The 20,811-nt window shown below is 38.8% G+C and overlaps 2 protein-coding genes across 6 annotated transcripts in view; both read left to right on the plus strand.

The window, feature by feature from the left end:
• Window positions 1-7,056, plus strand: part of slc38a3b (solute carrier family 38 member 3b) — a 31,384-nt gene extending 24,328 nt beyond the window's left edge. For all 4 annotated transcript variants that reach the window (XM_074667774.1, XM_074667783.1, XM_074667757.1 and 1 more), the window contains 8 exons: window positions 499-557; window positions 875-1,042; window positions 1,128-1,207; window positions 1,286-1,386; window positions 2,002-2,126; window positions 2,223-2,367; window positions 4,025-4,128; window positions 4,242-7,056. In XM_074667774.1, coding sequence (XP_074523875.1) covers window positions 499-557; window positions 875-1,042; window positions 1,128-1,207; window positions 1,286-1,386; window positions 2,002-2,126; window positions 2,223-2,367; window positions 4,025-4,128; window positions 4,242-4,346 — 887 coding nt within the window. In that variant the 3' untranslated portion in view covers window positions 4,347-7,056. The remainder of the gene's footprint in view (window positions 1-498; window positions 558-874; window positions 1,043-1,127; window positions 1,208-1,285; window positions 1,387-2,001; window positions 2,127-2,222; window positions 2,368-4,024; window positions 4,129-4,241) is intronic.
• Window positions 7,057-8,301: 1,245 nt separating this feature from the next.
• Window positions 8,302-20,811, plus strand: part of gnai2b (guanine nucleotide binding protein (G protein), alpha inhibiting activity polypeptide 2b) — a 53,492-nt gene continuing 40,982 nt past the window's right edge. The window contains exons 1-2 of one of the 2 annotated variants that reach the window (XM_074666685.1): window positions 8,302-8,884; window positions 8,988-9,133. In XM_074666685.1, the coding sequence (XP_074522786.1) occupies window positions 9,016-9,133 (118 nt within the window). In that variant the 5' untranslated portion in view covers window positions 8,302-8,884; window positions 8,988-9,015. Of the gene's footprint in view, window positions 9,134-20,811 lie in introns of both variants that reach the window. The other variant, XM_074666676.1, reaches the window with a different exon arrangement.

Consider the following 20,811-nt stretch of genomic DNA (forward strand, 5'->3'; position numbering starts at 1 on the left):
ATCTGCTTCATCCCAGCCCTGCAAGAATCAAAAACTACAGCATGAGATGCTTTGAAATATTTAATGAAGTTAGGCTGCTAGTCTTAGTGCAAAAATGCACAATTTATCAATTTGGTAGGTCCCTCAATGTTTCAGTTCCACAGAGGGATAAATTCAGTTGATATATATATATAAAGTTCATACATTGAATTGAATCAGACTGTTACCTGTGTGTGTTTTCTGCATTTTTAGGGACACAATGACAAAGTGGAAAGTTAAATGTGCATGAGCCTGGTGTATTTATGCAGGAAGGAAATCTGCCATATATGATGATACTTGATGGTTTGATTTAAAGACACCTTTGAATGATCCAGCCCACTTCACCTATCCCTCACTTGTTGCACAGATTTTCCCTCAGTGGTCAGACGAGCCCTAATTCACATTGCCTCATCTGCTTCAAAGCAGGTTTTTTGGATTGTTTGAATAGTGCCCTAATCGTCTCTTTCTCTTCTTTTGCAGGTTACCTGGGCTATACCAGTGGTTTTTCTCTCAGCTGCATGGTGTTTTTTCTCACCGCTGTAAGTCAGCTCATCTTGTATTTGTCCCAGCATGTCATCTTAGCACCCTCTTTCCTACCTTGGTCTCTTTCCCACCATAGTCCCTATATGCAGTGGTATGTGTCTATGTTTGATAAGGCCAAAATAAGCACTGCTTCAACACATCAAAAGTTGAGAGGACTTACAGGCTGAATCACACTAATCTAGTGTGAAAGGTTTTGAGCCTGTCAGTGATCGCTTAGATCCTTTGTTTACTGACTCTAACACACTCCCTCAACACCATGTCTTATTTTAAAATACCCCTGCTTTTTTTAATCATACTTCCCATCTATCTGCAGGTTATCTACAAGAAGTTTCAGATTCCCTGCCCCTTCGAGGAGTACTCTTCCAACAGTACTGCTGCTCTCCATACTCTAAATGTCTCGAGCCACGAACACGAGTACAGCAACGGTCTAGTTCACAAGGAAGTGGACTGCACCCCACGCATGTTCACCATCAACTCACAGGTAGCTGAAGTGGATACACTGCCAGCTTAACTGAGTGTTTTAACACATTCAAAAAAAAAATCATGTGTCCATGTGTTCTCTACAGACAGCATACACTATTCCCATCCTGGCCTTTGCCTTTGTGTGCCACCCTGAGGTGCTCCCTATCTACACTGAGCTCCGCGAGTGAGTGCCTCCTCTGTATCCTGCATCTGATGTTAGCTTTTCAGTGCAGTCATGTAACTTTGTTTTCTCTAATTTTAGTCCAACAAAGAAGAAGATGCAGAAAGTGTCCAACATCTCCATCTTCATTATGTACACCATGTACTTTCTGGCAGCTCTCTTTGGGTATTTGACCTTTAAAGGTAAACAAACGTCTTCCCAACTTTGGCCGTGAAGGAATAATTTTTGATTCTGCTAGAAAATGTACACTTTGATATGGTTGTTTCTTCTTCACAAGGAGGTTGTTTGTTTGTTTTTTTGTTTCTGGTGTCTTGAGCATACTGCTGAACTCAAAATGCAGTTTTTCTCACTTCCACAAATGCTTATTTTTCCATAACACACTGTCAGTACATAGTCTGCTTTAGTATAACTTCAGGGTCAAACTTCCATCATCTGATGATGATTAAGCCTGGGTTAATCCAAACAGATATTCAAGAGCATTCAAAAAAATTTCAGGTTGAGGGGTCCTTTGTCTCTCTTTGGGAAGCTGGCCAGCTCTCTAAGAAGCTGTGTCATCATTAGATGGTAGCCGAAGAGAGTGACGAATATTTGAAGGGAATTTTAGAAAGGTTTGTGCTGACTCTCCTGCATGTGAGAGTTAAACAATGAAAAGTAGTACTCCTTCTCAGTATTTTCATGGTACAGTGGTTGCTTTCTTTTTTCCACATAGAGCCACAGCTCCCTCTAGTGGTGAAAATGTGTACCTTGAGGCAAGGCTACTGACACTATGAAGACATCTTTTCTTTTTGCTTCTATAGGTAATGTGGAGCCTGAGCTTCTGCACACTTACAGCAGAATTGACCCTTATGACACGCTGATCCTGTGTGTGCGAGTGGCCGTTCTCACAGCTGTGACACTGACGGTCCCTATCGTGCTGTTCCCTGTAAGTTTGTATTTTTCTTTGTGATCATTTATCATGAGCTTGTGGTTTTTATTTCTTCACTGAATCCTCTGTTTGTATGTGTGTGTGTGTCCATAGGTGCGTAGAGCCATCCAGCAGATGATATTCCCTACCAAGTCTTTCAACTGGCTGCGTCACATCGCCATCGCTGTCATTCTGCTCACCTTCATCAACATGCTGGTGATATTTGCTCCTAACATCCTGGGCATCTTTGGCATTATTGGTTAGTACAACACGAAATATAAAGCTCATAAAAATCACTGTCACCAAAAAAGGGTATAGGGCACTGTCTTTTCAGTTTGTAAAATTAACATGATAATGGTTTACTCATTCAGTCTCTGTTAAGTGACATTGTTTGTTTAGCAGTGTCTGTTTCTTTAAAAACTAGTTTCAGTCACCCAAAAGCATAAAATAGCACAACCAAGAAAAAACGTGACCGGTACATGTTTATCGGTGACTTGAGTCAATATTATTGCCACACTCTGTCATCGGGTTTACGGTCAGGCACAGGTTAGAGATGAAAGTCAAAATAACGTAAGCTAAAGGAACAGCAAGGGCATCTTCAAAGCAACAGGTTCAACTTAGACAAACACGTGCATGCATTTAGGTACACATGGGGAGGTCTCTGTGACAGAAATGTACAGAAACAGCAAACAGGAAGAGATGATGCAACATGTGGAGCTGTTTGAAACCAACTTTTGTTTGTTTTCAGGGCCCACAGTCAGGAGACTTCTTTAGTTGATCAACACGGGAAATCACACTCAAAACTCTTATACAAAATGATGAATGTGGATACAATTATAAAATCAAGTTTTTAGCTTCATGGGTGAGACAGCTGTGAGCATTCTCCTTTTTAAAACTCTACTCTCTATGGCTAATAGACTCATAAAGCTTTTTCGATGGTTAAACATAGATTTACCATTACCTGATCAAAAGGATAGCAAGTTTGAACACAATTTACCAATTGTTTTGGCTCCCATACAGCTATACAGGGATTTAAGGAGATCCTAACCTCCTGAGACCCCAGAAAGTTTGGTTATTTGTGTTACAAGTCCACTATTAGTTATTAGTGTTATTGTTCTTAAATACACTGGGGGTTCTTTTCTGAAATCACAACAAGAATAACAGGCTTCAGGCTTCACAACATTACACCCACTGAAATGGGTGTAATGTTGTGATATCGCCACAAAATGACATGGACAAAGTCCCTAAATGTGGCTAATAGGTCAAAGTTTTACAAAATGAAGTATCATGGACCTGAGGGGAAGAAATGTAATGCCCACACATGTGGATGCTGGGTTTTGGGAGGTTAAAGTGACATATAAATATGATAATCCACATTAATTAGTTGAAAAAAAAACATTAAATGTTTTAAACTGGTATGTACCTTTACCTCCTCCCTTTGGAACTCGCTACCTCAACACATCCATGGCACTGCTGACCCTACCGCCTTCAACTCAAAACTCACCTATTCCACACTGCTCTTAGCTGAAACTAACATATTGTAGCTTTTCTCATGCACTCTTTAACAGTTTTTGTTGTGTTTTTTTCTATGCATATATTTTACTGGAATTTTAAATTTTTTGTATATTTGTATCTTATTTTAACTTGCACTTTATCTTTGTCTACCATGTAAAGTGTCTTGAAGTTTTTGGAAGCGCTCTCTAAAAAAATATTACGAATAGTATTATTATTATTATTATTATTATTATTATTATTATTATTATTATTATTATTATTATTATTATTATTATTATTTGTGTGTTACCCAGTAAGCATGGTATATGGTACATGGTGCAAGAGGACAGTGATTTAACTTCTGACCTAAGCTGGTGCCAGTACTGCTTTGTTTTTAACCAGCTCTCTCTTTCTCTTTGTAGGTGCCACATCTGCTCCATGCCTCATCTTCATCTTCCCCGCTGTCTTTTACATCCGCATTGTTCCCAAAGAGGACGAACCCATGAACTCTACTCCCAAGATACTGGTGAGACTCCTTCTCTCTAAACCCTTATTATGCCAGTTCATGACCAAGTGATAATGAAACCACACTTCACTTTCTGAAATGAAAATGATGGTAACCCTCCACCTCTTTCTCAGGCTGCCTGTTTTGCTGCTCTGGGCGTCTCCTTCATGGTGATGAGTCTGAGCTTCATCTTCATCGACTGGACTACAGGGGGCGGTCTTGCAGCAGGAGGCCACTAAGTGTTGCCACAGTGTGTATATGTGTATGTGTATGTTTGTGGGATGGGAGGGGGGCTGCTTAATGTAAAGGGAGCATTATCACCTCAGTGGGAACACACTACAGGGCTGCCCGGCACACAGCCTGGGTTTTGTAACCGTACAAAAACACACAGAGCAGAATGTTGGAGCCTGATCAAGCTCTTTAACTCTTTGACTGGAATGTAACACATATCTGAACAAATTGAATTAACACAGTGCAATGCAATTTTTTATGACTAATCAGGACTGAACAGGGTCTTTTTAATTCTCCTCTGTTAGAGAATGACTATATCCATCCATGATGGCGGAAAGGTCCTTTCCTGTTGCTTCCTCCTTATTTACACACAAACAGCTGCAGCTGGTACTGTACAGGAGAAAAAAGAAAAACACAGGATTGTCTTTTGTACACGAAGACAAAAGAATATGAATAGGGACACTGATGGTGAAATAACTCCTAAAGTATTCTACACAGATATCACTTGTTTTTAAAAAGACGCACAAAAAGGAAGGTCAGATGATCTCATGTCTAACCAGCAGCCTCTGGACTGTTCATTTAGGTGTCATATAAAGACATAATGAGAGTTTAAATACCTTAGTGAGCAGATTATATTTCACTTTGTGATCAGTCAAGTGCCATAGAAGCTGTTCAGTTGTCTCGGCTTCAGAAACCCTGGTGCCTTTAAGCGCTGGAACAGCACACAAACACAGTTATAGAAACAAAACAGGAGTGTATATTTATTTAGCTACTATATCTGTGTTTTTAATTCAGATGAACTATATTTAAATACTGTATATGATGAAGTCAGTGATCCAAGTACATGATGTATTATACCACTTTTTATTTTAGCTTAAGTACATACAAGATAGGAAGTTATAACATTTTTAATGATTTATGAACTGCAAAGAGGCACATATATGCTTAACTGTGATTTTAGCTAATAAATAATCACATTTTTTAAAGATATGTTTATTTTGACAGGGACAGTATACGGCCATTTAGCTGTGGTTCCTGGGTCAGAGACAGTATAGATATGAATGTTCTAGCATTCACGTTATAGATATAAATGGCTGATTCCTACTTTGAAGTATCATATTACAAGATCTAACAAATTTAGAAAACACTTTATGATTTAAATGATCTGTGTTTACAGTATATTAGCCCAATTTATTAAAGAAATAGCTAGTGGAGTTTTTTCTTGCCCAGAGTTAGTGAAGCAGATTGATACCACTATAGCCAGGAACAGTTCTACAGACTACCAAGATGCACTAAACAGCCTGTTAGCACTACTAACGCTCACATCAAAAGACAAAGACATGCCACAACCAAAGGGTAATAGATATCATTAAAATCCATGCATTGAAACCTAATACACTGTATTAGCAAGACATCACAAAGGGTATGCTTGAGAAGTCTTTTTGTTAGAGCGATCCCGTACCCTCTTTGGGTTTGCCGACAATGTGTGTTTGTAAACATAGACCCACTGGTGGGTGTGGCAAAGTTAACAGAGTTAATTTGTTTGATCTTAAAATGTATGAGGCTTTTTAAGTTGTGCTGTAATGTCTTTGCTGTACTGGTTTGTAGTTTTTTTTGACCTGCAGTCACCCTTGTTGACTAAAAAGACTTGAAGTTTTGTGTTTGCATGCTGTGATGTCACGTCTGTCAGTGGTGTGTATTAGTGACCTGCACAGTGACACAGACTTTCTCGACTTACACTGTCATACATGGATGTGATTGTAATACTGTACTTTTGGCATCTTATTGTGAAGTGTATTGAAGTTCAGACCTGTGCTATTGTTATGATAGTGTTATATATCAGTGTTTGAAGCCCTTTGTCAAAGATGTGACATGATGCAAATATTACTTTTCTTTTGGATTGTCAGTGAAGATGCATTATTTTAGGCTTTATTTAGGTATTCTATATTGTTGGTAATTTTTGAGTTGAGTTTTATGTCCAATTATAGCACTGACAACTACAAGAAATTATTTTTATAGATTACAGGAACATTTTATGATAAAGAAATATACATCACAAGTTAAAAAATTATACCAACTGCACAAGCTTGCAAGCTTGGCAAAATAGTCTCAGAGAAATGTCGTAACAAATATGCTGCTCTTATCCAAAGATGGTTTAAAGAAGTAATGAGAAAATCATTACTTTCCTCTTTTTATTTATGTCTAACTATTTTATGTATGTTAAGCATTTTGATTTTCGTGGGTGATTTAGGAACAAAAGCAGAGGAAACATGTACTTACGTCCATCCCTTTTCTTTCCCGTGTTACTAGCAGTGATATTGTGGTTTAGCATTGTCATGTATAGTATTTAGAGTTTCTCTTCACTTTTACGGATTGTGCCAAAATAACATCTGACTACCTGCTGCGTGAAATACTTTAAAACAGGTGAACAGTTATAAATCCTCACCTTTTATCTCTAACATGAAATTTTCACCTACCTAAACCGGTCATTGTGGTACTATGTTATAGCTGTTGTTCTGACATGAAGCTATGAACATGACACAACTACAAAAGTATAATATGGTACATGAATTTTGATGATAAGACGTGGCTTTCTATAAATAATGTACATATAAACGTAAACCTTTTATATTTGTGATGCATATTTACAGTAGCTTGTAAAGTGTAAATAGCAGGGACAGGTTTAGTTTGACAATAAAATAATTGTAGATGTTTTTACACTGTCTGTGTTGTCGTTATTTCCTCACAGCAGAAGCTGATTCTTTTTTAAGCAGCCGATTATGTTTGTCTAAATATTCGATGACAGCATAACTGTTATGAACTTGTACTTACACAGAAAAAAATAAAGAAACCCAGACAAAATTCTTAGTTTCTTGGATATTACATTTTTTTAGGTTTGTGTTTAAGTACATATAAACATTTGTGGTTTATTTCATGGACTATTGCCTCTCACAAATTTCAAATAAATATATCGTAATTTAGAGGATTTATTTGAAAATAAAAAATGAACAGGGTATTCTGTTATCCTCGGATAATGCAAAGAAAAACGCATCTTATTAATTGTTAAATGATACAATGCCAATATTTTGTGTTCAAAAATAAATATTTCGTGGAATCATGCTGATTTTAAAGACAGTGTTCCTGCATTTTGTCATTCATCCTTTTATATCGATGTTGGGTGACTTTGTGCCTCTCTTGGGGCAAAAATTGACACAGCTCAGCTCTGTTTGTTAGCTTATGACTATCCAACTTCTTCTTGATAATGTTCAAGAGGTTTTAAATGGTATTCAGGTCTGGCACTTGGGCTGGGTCTTGATCTGATGGTCCGTAATCCAACAAAGCTGCATTGCTCTCACTGTATCCCTCTGCCAGTAAAGCTAAGAGGCCTGTTTGGGATTTTTTTCTACATCTCAGGAACTATGATTTTTTGCATATGTTCTGATCTAAGAAGTTGAATATGAAAAACTGTGACAGCCTTGTAGTAGACAGAAGAAGAAACCGTGTGCATGCATTTCATGGTTCTTAACCCTCAACCACATAATCATCTATTATGTAAAAGTAAAAATGGACAATTATACCCTCAGAAAAAGTTTTCAGGCTCAATATGATAAAATGACTCAGTAGAAACACTAAATGAATCATTTTAATGACGTCATGAGAGGAAGTTCTGTTGTAACCAAGTCACACCTGTCATGTGACCTGTTCTTTGTTGACTTCGTTTAAAGCATTTTGAAAATGTCATTGTTTTTGAAAACAGGCAGAGCCCGTTTTCTTGAGTGATAGGAGCTATGTAAACGTACTTATTATGTATGTGTATTTATGTTTGTACAGGACGGAAGGCTCAGAAATTGACAGGCACCAGTGAGCATAAATTTTTACGTCCATGTGAGGGCGCCGTTGACCTATATTGCATGCTAAGGAATTTCATAAACGAACGAAAAAGACGTTTTAGCCATTTTGACTGCTCGCCCAACTCCTTAGGAGAGTCAGACCTGCCCGTTTTGAGTTTGTCAGTCTCTGAGGACAGTTCAAACGGATCAATGACGTTTTGTTTTCCGTCTGAGAGGCTGAATCCACGAGACACGCAGGAGGCAGGCTGGCACAGCGCCCACTGCAGTCTGCACACCGCACTATGAAAATCACGTCTCGCTGCCTTCACATCTAATTGGTTCCACTGAAACTGCCGTGAAGAGCTCACCTGCTTTAATTGGACTACCGCGACAAGTCGGCTAAAGTGACGTTGGTGGGAATGGTTTTACACTTTCTATTGTCGTAGGAATATTTGAGGTGCGTAATTGGGCACGAGGAAAAGACTGCAGCAGTGAAGGAGTCGAGGCGCGCAACGCTCAGCTCAGCAGGCCGACGAGAAGAGAGAGGGTGCAGCGGAGCGGAGGCATCCCAGCCTGTGGAGGATGCGGGACAGAGGGAACTGAGCGTTCAAACAGAATGGACCAGATTGAGATTCTGCTAAAGTAACTAGATGAATTTGGTGAATCCGCTTTAGCTGTGAGCTGCTAATCTAGCAGTAGAACAGGACTTTTTGCGCGTGGGTAAAAACTCTGGAACCCTCTGTTTCCTGATACTCCTGGCATCTCCTGGCTCACTGAGACCATCAGCACTCAAAGGCTGCTTTTTCTATTTCGAACTAGAGGTCTGTGCGTCCCTGTGTTTGGAGCCATGGGTTGTACGGTGAGCGCCGAGGATAAGGCAGCCGCGGAGCGGTCAAAGATGATCGACAAAAACCTCCGAGAGGACGGAGAGAAGGCGGCCAGAGAAGTGAAACTGCTCTTACTAGGTAGGTGACGGCTGGTGATGACTCCTTACATTTTGTTGGGAAAATACCAGAATGTATGTTGCTGCAAATACAGTATCTGGACTTAGACTTAAATGGAATGAATCCAACAAGCACTTTCTTCATAATTTCATTAATAACCCACGTTTTTGACATTAATTTGGACAAGGAAATGAATGCTTGGGGCGTAACTTGATCTGGCATCAAATCTTCAAATGAATTGTCCAATCATTTTCCTCCTCCATGAGAGCCAAGTCGAAATTACCACAGACATTCACAGAGAACAGGGTCCATCAGTCCTTGTTTTTAATTGTGATAAGGAGCATGTCGCTGTGTCTTCAGTCGTTAAAACAAGTGTTCATACACTTGGATCAAAGTCAGATATCATTTCAACAGGCTGCATTCAGATGTCAGAGCTGGCAAAGTGCCCAGAACGCTTAATTCAATGTATCAAACCTGTGGACTCTGACTAAACACTAACACAGTCACACTTCAGCACCAAGCTGCGCTACACATCAATCTGGGCTTTCACAAATAAACTCTAAACAGTCCTGGTGCTGCAAATACACACAACCCCTTTCTTCCTCTGCCTCTCACTCATGCATGTACCCACTAACAACAAACACGCACACCCTCCCACTCACTGCCACTTCCTTACTTCCCCTCACAACCAATTCAGAAGGCTTTGTTTGTTATCATCTTGCTCTACTAAAAGTAATCATGTCTAACATGGGATTTAAAACAATAGCATCCAGGTATCTGGAAATTTCCAAGAGCTGTTTTTTTTTGTTTTTGGTCTGCACTCACAGTCACTCATTAATTACCAGCCTTCAGTGGGAATAATAATGTATTATACAGAGTTATCCTCCACAGCTGGTTTTAACAAAACTGCGAGAGAAAATCTTGAAAAGGTGTTCAGAGCATTAACTGATCCACATGTTACACTGCAAATGAATCTGCTACAGATAAAAGTAGAGCAAAGTGCACAATAGTTAGATGTAACAGTGTTTCTAAGATGGGCTTTCTCCTTGGGGACATTTTGACATGTCATTATATGAATAGCTCACATGTAGCCTGACATCACAGCACCACTTGTGAAGTGTGAATTAGTCTGAAACCCCTCAGTTTCCGTATTTCTGAGAAGAATTATTATCTGGTGTCAACCCCAAAAGCTCTGGACTCAATTCTATGCTCCCACCACCAATTGTAGCTGATCTGACACAATATTTCTTGTAAATACAAGCTTGATTTGCAAAATGTCTGAAAAGCACAAACCTCATACGCAGCGGTAATTGGCTTCGCCATGACCCAGTCTTTCTGCAAATAAAACATGAGCTGGAGATCAGTCTGCTCTCAGGCTAGCACACCAGTAAATAATGAATTGAGTCGTAGTGACACAAAGATGACATGAAGACATGGTTGATGTTGGTTGTCGCATATCTGATTTTGAACCCATGCAAGACAAAAAATCTGCTGTAAAAAGTGCCCATTGGTTTCATGCAGTAGTTTCTCTGTAAAACCATGTCAAAATGATTTAGTGCAAATAAGCAAACAAGTTTTCATTGAAAAATCTTGAATTTTGAGCTTAAGCTAGCTATCAGCTGCCTCTAGAAACCTGAGGCAAGTCTGGCATCTCAAGGAACCTTTTGTTTAGTTTTATTCTGGATTCAGGAGAAATAAATTGAAAACACATTTATCATGTAAACCATGAGGAAAGGGACACAGGTTCAGCCCTGTTCAGCATGTTTCTGAACCTTATTTTTTCATAGATACTTAAGTGTTTTGGCTTAGTGATGTAAGAGATGAACATTCAATATTATGGATGTAGTTCCATGAGTTTTGTACTGAGCTTAATTTTTTTGTCATCATAGGTCAAAAATGATAATACTCATCTTCATCCATGCATCTATATAAAAGTGGTTGACACCCATCTCCCTAAGAGTGAAGCCAAACATTAGCAGCTGGCTGCAGTATAAGACATAAAGACCACCTCCTCCTTTTTAAAAGTAACAGAAATCTGTTTTTCTGTAGACTGTTGCCATCTGAGGGATCTTTGCTGTTTTCGTTAGCAGATGGAGCGTGCCATTGATTTCATGGTGCCACCAGACAGATTGCTTTTAAACATGCTTTTATTCCAAAATATGTCACTAAAACAATACATCAGCCTCATCAAGGCAACATTTTGGGGTTTTTTTGTGTTCATTTTACAATTGTGGCCAAATAGGGGCGTGACATCCATATTTCAAAACAGCCAATGGATGTAACTGGTTAATTATCTGAAAATCAGCAGGTATTTGTGGATGTGCTCCTGACTACAGACAGACAGATAAATTGGGCTGACTGATGTCACTTTGAAAAGCTGACATTGACCAATGCTGATGCTTACAAGGCTGATCAAAAAAGTAAACAAATAATAGCTGCAGACACTGCAGGCAGCCTCGTCAGTGTGGCATTGTGGGAATGCCAGCATTCCTTAAACACCCTTTCCACATTTAAAAGGACAGTATATCACCTCTGAATCAGTTATCACTGGTATTTAATATAAGCTATATAATAATGAATAAATTAATGTCAGTATTGCTTCTGAATCAAATTTCAGTCATTTTCCACAATTTATAGCTTAGCCCAGTGTTCTTAACTGATACTGTAGAACTACTATTTTTAACATAAGTGCATGTGAGTAGCAAGTAAATTCATCCAAATCTCAAACCTTTCCTTTATCAAACTGGGAAGAAACGTCTCAGTTACAGATATATTGGTGGTACTGGGGGATGTTGTTTTATGAAACAGGAATCAATTATTGTCTGGAGATTCTTTTATAATCCCATAGTTGATACACCCCACATGAGCACTTTAAATAAATGATGCCACCTTATGAAATTGTCCAAGTTGAGCAAAACCAAATAACAAAGACAACAAAACAACAATCCTTCCGACAGTTTTAAGTGATAACATGATGGGTAAAACGTTTTAACCTGTGTGTATTATTTGTGTATAAAGCAGCTGTCTAAAGTGCTTCTCTGCTTTTAACTTTGAGGCAGAACTGATGGAGTGGAGACAACATAATGATTGTATTTGTCTTGTTTGTTTATCGAGGAAACAAACTTGCTCCGACAAAGAGAAAATGAACGCTTGATGGTGGTCACTGAAGCAAGAAAGGAGAGCATCAAACATTGTAATGGGTTTACGGCAATCAGCCAAGTGCTTTCCTGTGTTTTTGAGTCGTGAGTTCTGAGAGGAACTAAATACCCAGTTCCTTTTTTTGTTGAATACATGAGCTATGGCGTTGCCAACAATGTTGTCACATAAGAATTTTAGCTCAGTTGAAATGTAAGGAAGTAGACAGACAACCAAATTATGTACAGAAGCAAAAAGATGCCATCCTTCTTACTGAGCTGTTAGTAGGCATAAAAAACTGTGACATGCCTCTGACAAGCTGATCTGATACTTCAATCCATATTTTATCACAGGGCTAGAAAAACAGCTAACTGAACAACAACTTTCCTCTGATAGCTCTCTGTGTTGTACAAATACATTGGTTGCACTGTGTTGCACCATCCTGGAGAGTTCTCTGTAACCCTCTGACTGGATGGTTCATCTTTATCACAGATGAAACCAGGAACAAAATCTCATATTGCATGAATCAATGATGCAACAGCACAGGAAGTGAGGGTCATTAGTGCTCGCCATTCTGTGCTCACACACATGCACATTTGTCCATGTATGCGATGATGAAGGATTCTGAAACACCAGTATTTCTTAAAATAGCCAGCCAAATGGTGTCAGTTTGGGCAGCCCTGAAATTCAGAAATTTTGGGGGTAGCCAACAGATGACTCCCATCCTGGACTTTCTTTCATGTATTTCATTAAAAAAAACCCAGGTTGAATTTGAAGAGTGAATTTGTGTTCAGATCAAGTCGGACTTTCCCCTCTCATTTTATTACACTCCACTGAGGAGCAATGGGGAGTCAAACTGTAGCAACTGTAAATGAGTAAGTTTCACTGAGGCTGTAGTTTTGCGTACTTTACAGAAATACATTTCTCATGATTAACTTTCACTAGTTAGGTCTTTCAATTTGAAGAAATAACAACATTATGATGAAGTTCTGGAAATAAAAGTCAAGGTGGCAGTCATGGACATGTAATCACTACATTCAAATACATTTAAATTAATGTTCAATTAATACATATGTAGGAGAAAAATCAACTCAAAAAGCTTTAAAAAATGTGTGTTACATAATGGAAATGAACCTTTTAGTAATCTCCAAGGCTGAGGCGAGATGCACTTATGATTTGATTCTATTTTTATTTTTGGGGTGCCAGTTTGATTTTAATTGCGATTCTTCGATTTTCACGATTCTTGTGATTTTTTTGCGAAAAGTTAAAAGATGATGATAATGTCTACTAAATATATTAGGAACCATATTTTCCCATAAAATGCACATCATGTGAGTGAGAGAGAAACATCTCACCCCCTGCTGGAGAAAGGTGGTAACTTCACAAAGAGTGAAATGAAGAATTTGAATTTGAAAAAAAAAAAACGATATTTTGACAAAGAATCCAGATTTTGATATTATCTAAAAAAAAATCTTGGTGTTCCGTTACTGGATTTTTTCTTCCACCGCTAGTAAACTCTTCTTTTTTAACTGGTAGTATTCCTTCACTTAGTATCCATACTTATGTGTATTCTTTATACAACAAGGAAAGCCGCAAAGACATTTCGTAAGCGTCCGCAGCCTGAGAGGGAGACCCCAAAACAAAAAGAGTCCATGTCCTGCACACTGCTGCTGGCAAAGCTTCATAAAGTGATTTCACCTGAATTCTGGTGGCTGGACTGTAACAGTGCTGTAGTTGTAGGGACTGTGGTAGGTAAATCAAAGTGACACTTTATGTGTGAGGAGAACTGGGTAGGATTTTGAACCATCAGTTCTTTCCCCAACCTGCGCTAAAACAAAAAGTCTTTGCTAGACGTCATGCAGTAATCTCAAACTGGTGAGTTTTGAAGGAAAGTGAAAGCTTGTATTAAAGTTTGAAGGCTTACAAAAATGCAAAGCAGTTATTTATATTTGCTGTGCCCTTGTGATTTTAAATGTTGTTAATGTAGTAATTTATAATTGCATAACGTTTATATTGGTAGCATTTGTGAATATTATCCTACTGTAATTGGAACTTGGAGGAAATTTTGACTTATAAAATCATCTTTGAAATAAAGATCCCATCTGTGAGGCAAGATTTCATTCAGAAGTGAGGATATGCTTTTTATTTTTCAAACTTAAGTCTTTCGAACTGTCCTTAATCCTCAACTGCAGCTTATCTCCTATTCCCTGCACTGGGCAGACTTGATAATAATAGTGCTGCACAGACATGACTCACCGCACATGACAGAGAAGAGGACTGAGGGTGAGACTGTCCACCTGGAGATGACACCCACAAACTAAAACAATATACTTATGTTGTGCGAGTCATGTCTCTGCTGGAAACCACTAAGCTCACAACTAATTCGAGTTAATGTCTGCTGATTCAGCAAGAAACAGATCCTCGCTGCCTCCACACAAGGATACAAGTTTTTTTTAATGTAGATTTACTTTTACAGATACCGCAGGTGACAGCTTTAAGTAAGTAGACTGTTGTAAAAAATGAGCAACATCCAGCGAGTCTCCTGATAACAGCTATTTTTGTTGCAGCATTAAGAAGTGATCTTTATTCAAATGATATCAGGTGAGACTGGAGGATTTTTCTTCATGAAGGGCCTCACCTCAGGGTCATAGAGGACTAATGAGCAGACATGAGGGATGTCTGTAAGATTCAACATACATTGTTTACACTGGTTATCTTTCTGTCTGGTTCCTCGCAGATACAGAAGAAAATTCACTGCATGAAAAAAGTGGGACAACTCCAAAGGCCTTTAATATTTAAATATGACAGGAAAACAGCTCTCATGACTCATAAGGGGGTGTAAAAGGAAGTCAAATACAGCCATGGTGATACAGAAAAAGTGCTTGTGGTACCAGTTTTGCTTAGAACATTTCCTGAAGCTACTATGAGGGCTTGATGACTGATCTTGAAGTAGTCTCATTTTCTTGCCTGTCCATGATCAAAATGAGATAATCTGCAACAAAATCAGTTATTTCTAGCAGTGTTTTTTAATATCTGGGATCAGGTTGAATTTTGCTAGGAGAATATGACTTTGTTTATGTCACGTGAACATAAAGCTCTTATGGCAACACTACGCTGGCTGCAAACTTTAGTAATGAGAAGTGGGTTGACCAACTGATGGATGGACAATTTGCCCTCCTTTTTCGTGTATTCTGGCTTCCTCCTACAGCCCAAAAACCTGGTTTTCATCAGGTTGATTTGTGTTTCTAAATTGCCCATAGGTGTGAGTGTGTGAAAGGTTGTCAGTCTTTGTGTGTGTCTCTGCCTTTGACTGGTGACCAGTCCAGGGTGTACCCTGCTTCTCACCCTAAGACAGCTGAAATAGGCTTCAGCTACCAACGACACTGAGCAGGATAAGCTGTAGAAAATAGATGGATGGCATATCGGGGTGTGACCGCCTTGACTAGCAGATAGCTGTTCTTAGCCAGGAGGCTAAAGGTCAAACACTCCCATCAGCTATAATAGGTCAATCTAAAGTTGATTGAATCAGCATTTCCAATATTGCAACCATCAAACCCACTCTTCAGTAAGCAGTGGGTGCTGTCAGCAAGAATCAAAAGGGTCAGACCTGTAATGGTGTTAATGATCTAGTTGATCATATGACTACTGTAGTCCCTTGTAGAACTATGATTTTTCTTTCATATTTAGTGTAAAATTGTATTGAAACTAGACTGAAACTCTATTTTTATGAGACACATTCTGAAGTATTACGTGAGGAACTCTCTGCTGCGGTGCCTGTGTTCTCTCCATTTTCACAGGTTATTCTCACTGCTGGGTTGTGTGTATGGAAGAGAGCGAATTAAGAAAAAGCCTGCAGGCCTTAATGTGATTTTGCACTCAGTTATAATATGTTCTGCATATTCTGTTGCCGCAGGAGGAGGAGAAAATGTATCTGCACACTTTGTGATACCTGCAGTTGTTATCAAGGAGCTGCCTGCTGCCTTTGAAGTTTTAATTAACTGTAACATTTCTGACAGTGCACAAATACGCAAATTCACAACAACAGTCTGCTGCTCTTGATCTCATGCTCCTCTGCAGGTTGGGGAGATGACTAACCTGATCCTTTTCTGTCTTTCATTTGCATGAAAATCCCCATTTCACATCAAGGAATAACCTGCATCAACATCGGTACACTCTTTCTTAGTATCCCTTCTCAAACTGTATAGTTTAGTAACAAAACTTAGCCAAACTGTAAATATTATATGTCTCGAGTACAAGAGTGATACTTTTTGACCTTTGAGAAGGTGTGAGGATCCTGTGCAAGCTAAATTGTGTCAGAGGTCTGGAGACCATATTTGTTTAAATGGTTCATGTGTGCTTTGGGCTTTAACACCTTTATTTTGAGAAAAAAGGACAGTGGACAGAGCAGGAAACTCAAAGAGAGTGGGGGAATGAAAAGAGCCTCAGGCTGTAAGGGCTGAATGCTTGAACCTCTCAAAATGAAGGAGATAAAAATTATTGTCCCAATCAATCAATATTGATTTCAATTAAAAGTAATGTTTTAAGAGGAACTGGTTAAGCCTTCTGGTTAAGTTGCCCCTGGAGCCCCAAAGGGCCAAGACATAATCTAAGAAGAAAAGAATGTATTGAAGCCCTGTGGTGGCAAGAAATATTCAGGCCACAGTCAGGTGGTGCTAAATGTTTCAAACCCTATAAAATTTACCAGAAGTGTTGATATTTTTGCTCAATTGGCGTGAGATTCAGCTTCTCTCTTGAAAATCTGTTCAAATGAATTCACAAGACTGTTGCCGTTTCACGACCAAAGTAGCATTTTCCAAACAGGATCCGTTTTTTTTTCTTCTCAGAGGAAGTGTTAGAAATAGTACATTCACTGAGAACATTTTGAGCTTGTTTGACAGAAGCTTGAGACTTTGGGTTGGAAATTATCCCCATCTGTTACCTCTTCAGTGTTAAACTGTTGTTTTGTTGGAACATACTGGTAAAAAACAAAAAAAAAATCACTGAAATCATTTTGTTGACTGCTATTTTTGAAGAATGAGGAGTATAAAACATGCATTAGGGGTACTATTCAGTAGGAAAATAACCATAGCAACCAGGCAGAGTGGAAGCGAGGCCAGAATGGTTTATCTTTCCGAGCCAGAGTCACTGAGCTTCTATGACTATTTTGACTTCATTCAACAAAATTCAATGCACTCAATAGAGCAGTAATGTGTCTCCGTCTGAGACCTTACCTTTGCAAATACTCTCACATGAAAAAGTCTATAAAAACAGATTTTACAGCTGAGAAATAAGCTTTGCAAGATTAGTTATTTTAGGGAATTACTTTGACAGTCATCAATTGAAAGAGCTATCATGCATAACGCCTCTGTGACTGGTGTAATGAATTAGAAAGGTAAAGGTTGAGCCCGTGGAGCTGTTCATGGCATGAAATCTGGTATTTACTTAACATTCTCATTGTTATGAGTTGCATTATAACCTATTGAGATTGTACTGTTTGGTAGAAGCTGTGATTCGTTATTGGTCGATCTATTGTATATTTTATGACTGTTTGAATACGTGTGTGGAGGGAAGTTAAGAGCTATGCCAGGAATCAGCTGGCAGTCAGATCAATAAGAGTGATCTTGTTTGTTGGAAGAAGGAGCGAATCAAACCCAGTGTACTGAATGTGTGTTGCATCAGCTGAGCACATACAGAGTTAAGGCCAGAAAAGCCAGCCTGTAGGTACACTCTAGAGAGCAGATTTTCACACACTTCAGCAGCAGGTGATGTCGGTGGTGAAAGCTAACTGCTCTTCAAACATGTCAGGAGAGAAAGGCAGAGAGCTGGCTCATGCCACAATGAAACTGCCAAGTTTTTAGAAGCCTAAAATCAGACAAATGCCAAGTAGCTCTTCAAACAGCAGGTGTTGTGAGGTGAAGCAGCAACGCTTAGAATGTTCTCTCGTCCTCAGCGCTGAAAATACACATCATTTCCACATCACTGCTTCCGTTCTATTTTGACATTACCTTACCTGTCCCTTCACCTTATTTACCTTGTGACTTTGATCTCCATCAAGGCACCGGGGATATTCATGCACACCAGGACACTCACAGGTGCTAATGATGCCATTCCAGATTGGTACACTTAAGGATCTGACACCTCGTTAACTAAATTAGCTCCACCTGTGTTTCTCCTCTACTAAGCATGGGTCTTTTAACTGCACTGGCTGTATTCACAACTACCCTTCCTCAAGTTTCACTTCTTCTGCAATATATGAGAATTCAAAGCATTGATGTTCACACCTTAGGCGTGAAAACATTTCACATTCATACGACTCCAAGAGGACAAGTCGGATATATATATATAAATATATATATATATATATATATATATATATATATATATATATATATATATATATATTAGGGCTGTCATTTTAACGCCTTAAATAGATTAATTAATTACACCGCAAATTAACGCGTTATAAAAATTTATGCAGATTAATCTGGATTCCAAACCCGCGGGGCGTTCAAAGATGCACTTATTTCCAAATGCCTTGTATTTACAAACCGTTTGTCCTACTCGGAAAAAATGGTGTTCTCGTCTTCCTGGTGTCATGTTTCAGCTTGAGGCTGCTCTGCACCAATGAGCAACAGTTTGTGTGTTCAGAGCATGTTAAACTGAGAATACTTCACTTTTCTTTGATCCAAGACTTGAATTAAGTGTTTTGTACATAGTTCGTCACAGTTTTTAGCCTTTAGCCCGGGACCTCCTGACCTCACAGAAGTATAGAATAGGGCTGGACGATTATCGCAATCGCAATTGCAAAGTCAGCACATGCAATTACGTAATCGCAAAAGAGGTTATCGCAATCGCAATGTCAGCACATGCAATTCAGATTTTTCTCCATGATAACCAAGCAAGTCTGTAGATTAATCATGACACAACTTTTTTTATTAAAACCGCAAGCACAATCGCAATCGCAATATTGTCCACCTAATCGCAAATCACACCTTTTCCTCAAATCGTGCAGCACTAGTATAGAAGTTCATATTGCAGTGACAGTTGAGTCCACAGTGAGTAAAATGTGACAAAAGCAAAAACCATCCTAAAAATCAAATCAGCTTATCTTAGGTGCAAGACTGTGTAGATTTTGTTAAGATAGATTTTGTTAAGGTAGGTTCATGTGTTCCTTATGCTTCAGGGCACCTGAAAATGTGTTGTATATATTCCCACCTTATTTTTTAATGTTTTTCAATGTCTTTTAATGTAATTTTAATGTCCTGGAATTCAATTTTTTTGTTTGGGGACCTTAAGCAGATTTGAGATTAGAATGAGATTAATTAGATTAATTAATTACAAATCCTGTAATTAATTAGATTATTTTTTTTAATCGCCTGACAGCACTAATATATATATATATATATATATATATATATATATATATATATATATATATATATATATATATATATATATATATATATATATATTAGTGGTGTAATGGTACATGTATCCGTGCCGAACCGCTCCATAAGGCCGTTCGGTTCGGTACAGTGCTGTATTCGAACAGTACAGTAAGTTTACGTTAGCCGCTGCACATGGCTCTTTTATATTCACATGAGTACTCGTCTATGATTGGCTGAGCAGGGAACGTTCATAAGGAAAGTGGTCTGTGATTCGTGCTTTGGGATCATGTGAATATCATGTGGACTTGACGTCTCATTGAGAGCCAATCAGAAAATGAATATCAAAGAGCTTCCGTAGCCACAGGAGCTTGTGTCTGAATTTTGCATCATGGCTGTTGCTAACGACCAACCGGAGCTTGAAGAGCCCCCCCCCTCGCTGAATAACGGCAAGTTTTTGGTTTAATAAACATGCTAAACAAGCAAATGATTTCGCATTGTTCCATTCTGTACCAAAAATGTATCGAACTTTGACCCAAAAACCAAGGTACGTACCGAACCGTGATTAATGTATATATACACATATATATTGTGAGAGAAGGTTGGCAATCCAGCCTTGAGGCGCATTACCGCCACCAACTGGACCGGAATGGCTTAACTGGAAGTTGTAGCTGCATGTGCAACCTTCACCTGAAACTGCGAGTGCGCATGCGGTGACATCAGCATTTCACCCTGAAACGCTCTGCTCTGTGTTTTTACGAGGCTGGATGGAGGAGCGTTTTGAAAACTCTCCACTCTGGAGAGTGTTTTCAAAAGTTTCTGTTTTCGGGCAAAACGCAACGCAGTCTCATTGAAATGCAAGGCCTAAACGCAACAAAATGTTAGTGGATTTGACTGTTTTTGGCGTTGTGTAAACGCGGCCTTAATGTCAACATGTGCTACATTTGGAGGTGTGTGAATCAATAGATGACTGTACTAAACCCACCCTGTCACCTGCACCTCGAAGGACCCACCGAGCTGTTAGGAAAATATGTAAAGCCAAAGATGCCTGGAAACATTTTTGTCCCTCGCTTCTGGCGTCTTTATTGTACCACTGATGACATCCAAGTAATAAAAATACAGGAACCTTTATGGAAAGGTTCAAAAATCAACTCTGATTGCAGTGGCATTTTGGAAAAT

This window comes from Halichoeres trimaculatus, unplaced genomic scaffold (assembly GCF_033239565.1).
Source record: "Halichoeres trimaculatus isolate MK-OKI-2021-1 unplaced genomic scaffold, fHalTri1.1 fHalTri1_scaffold_1, whole genome shotgun sequence".
Taxonomy (NCBI): Eukaryota; Metazoa; Chordata; class Actinopteri; order Labriformes; family Labridae; genus Halichoeres; species Halichoeres trimaculatus.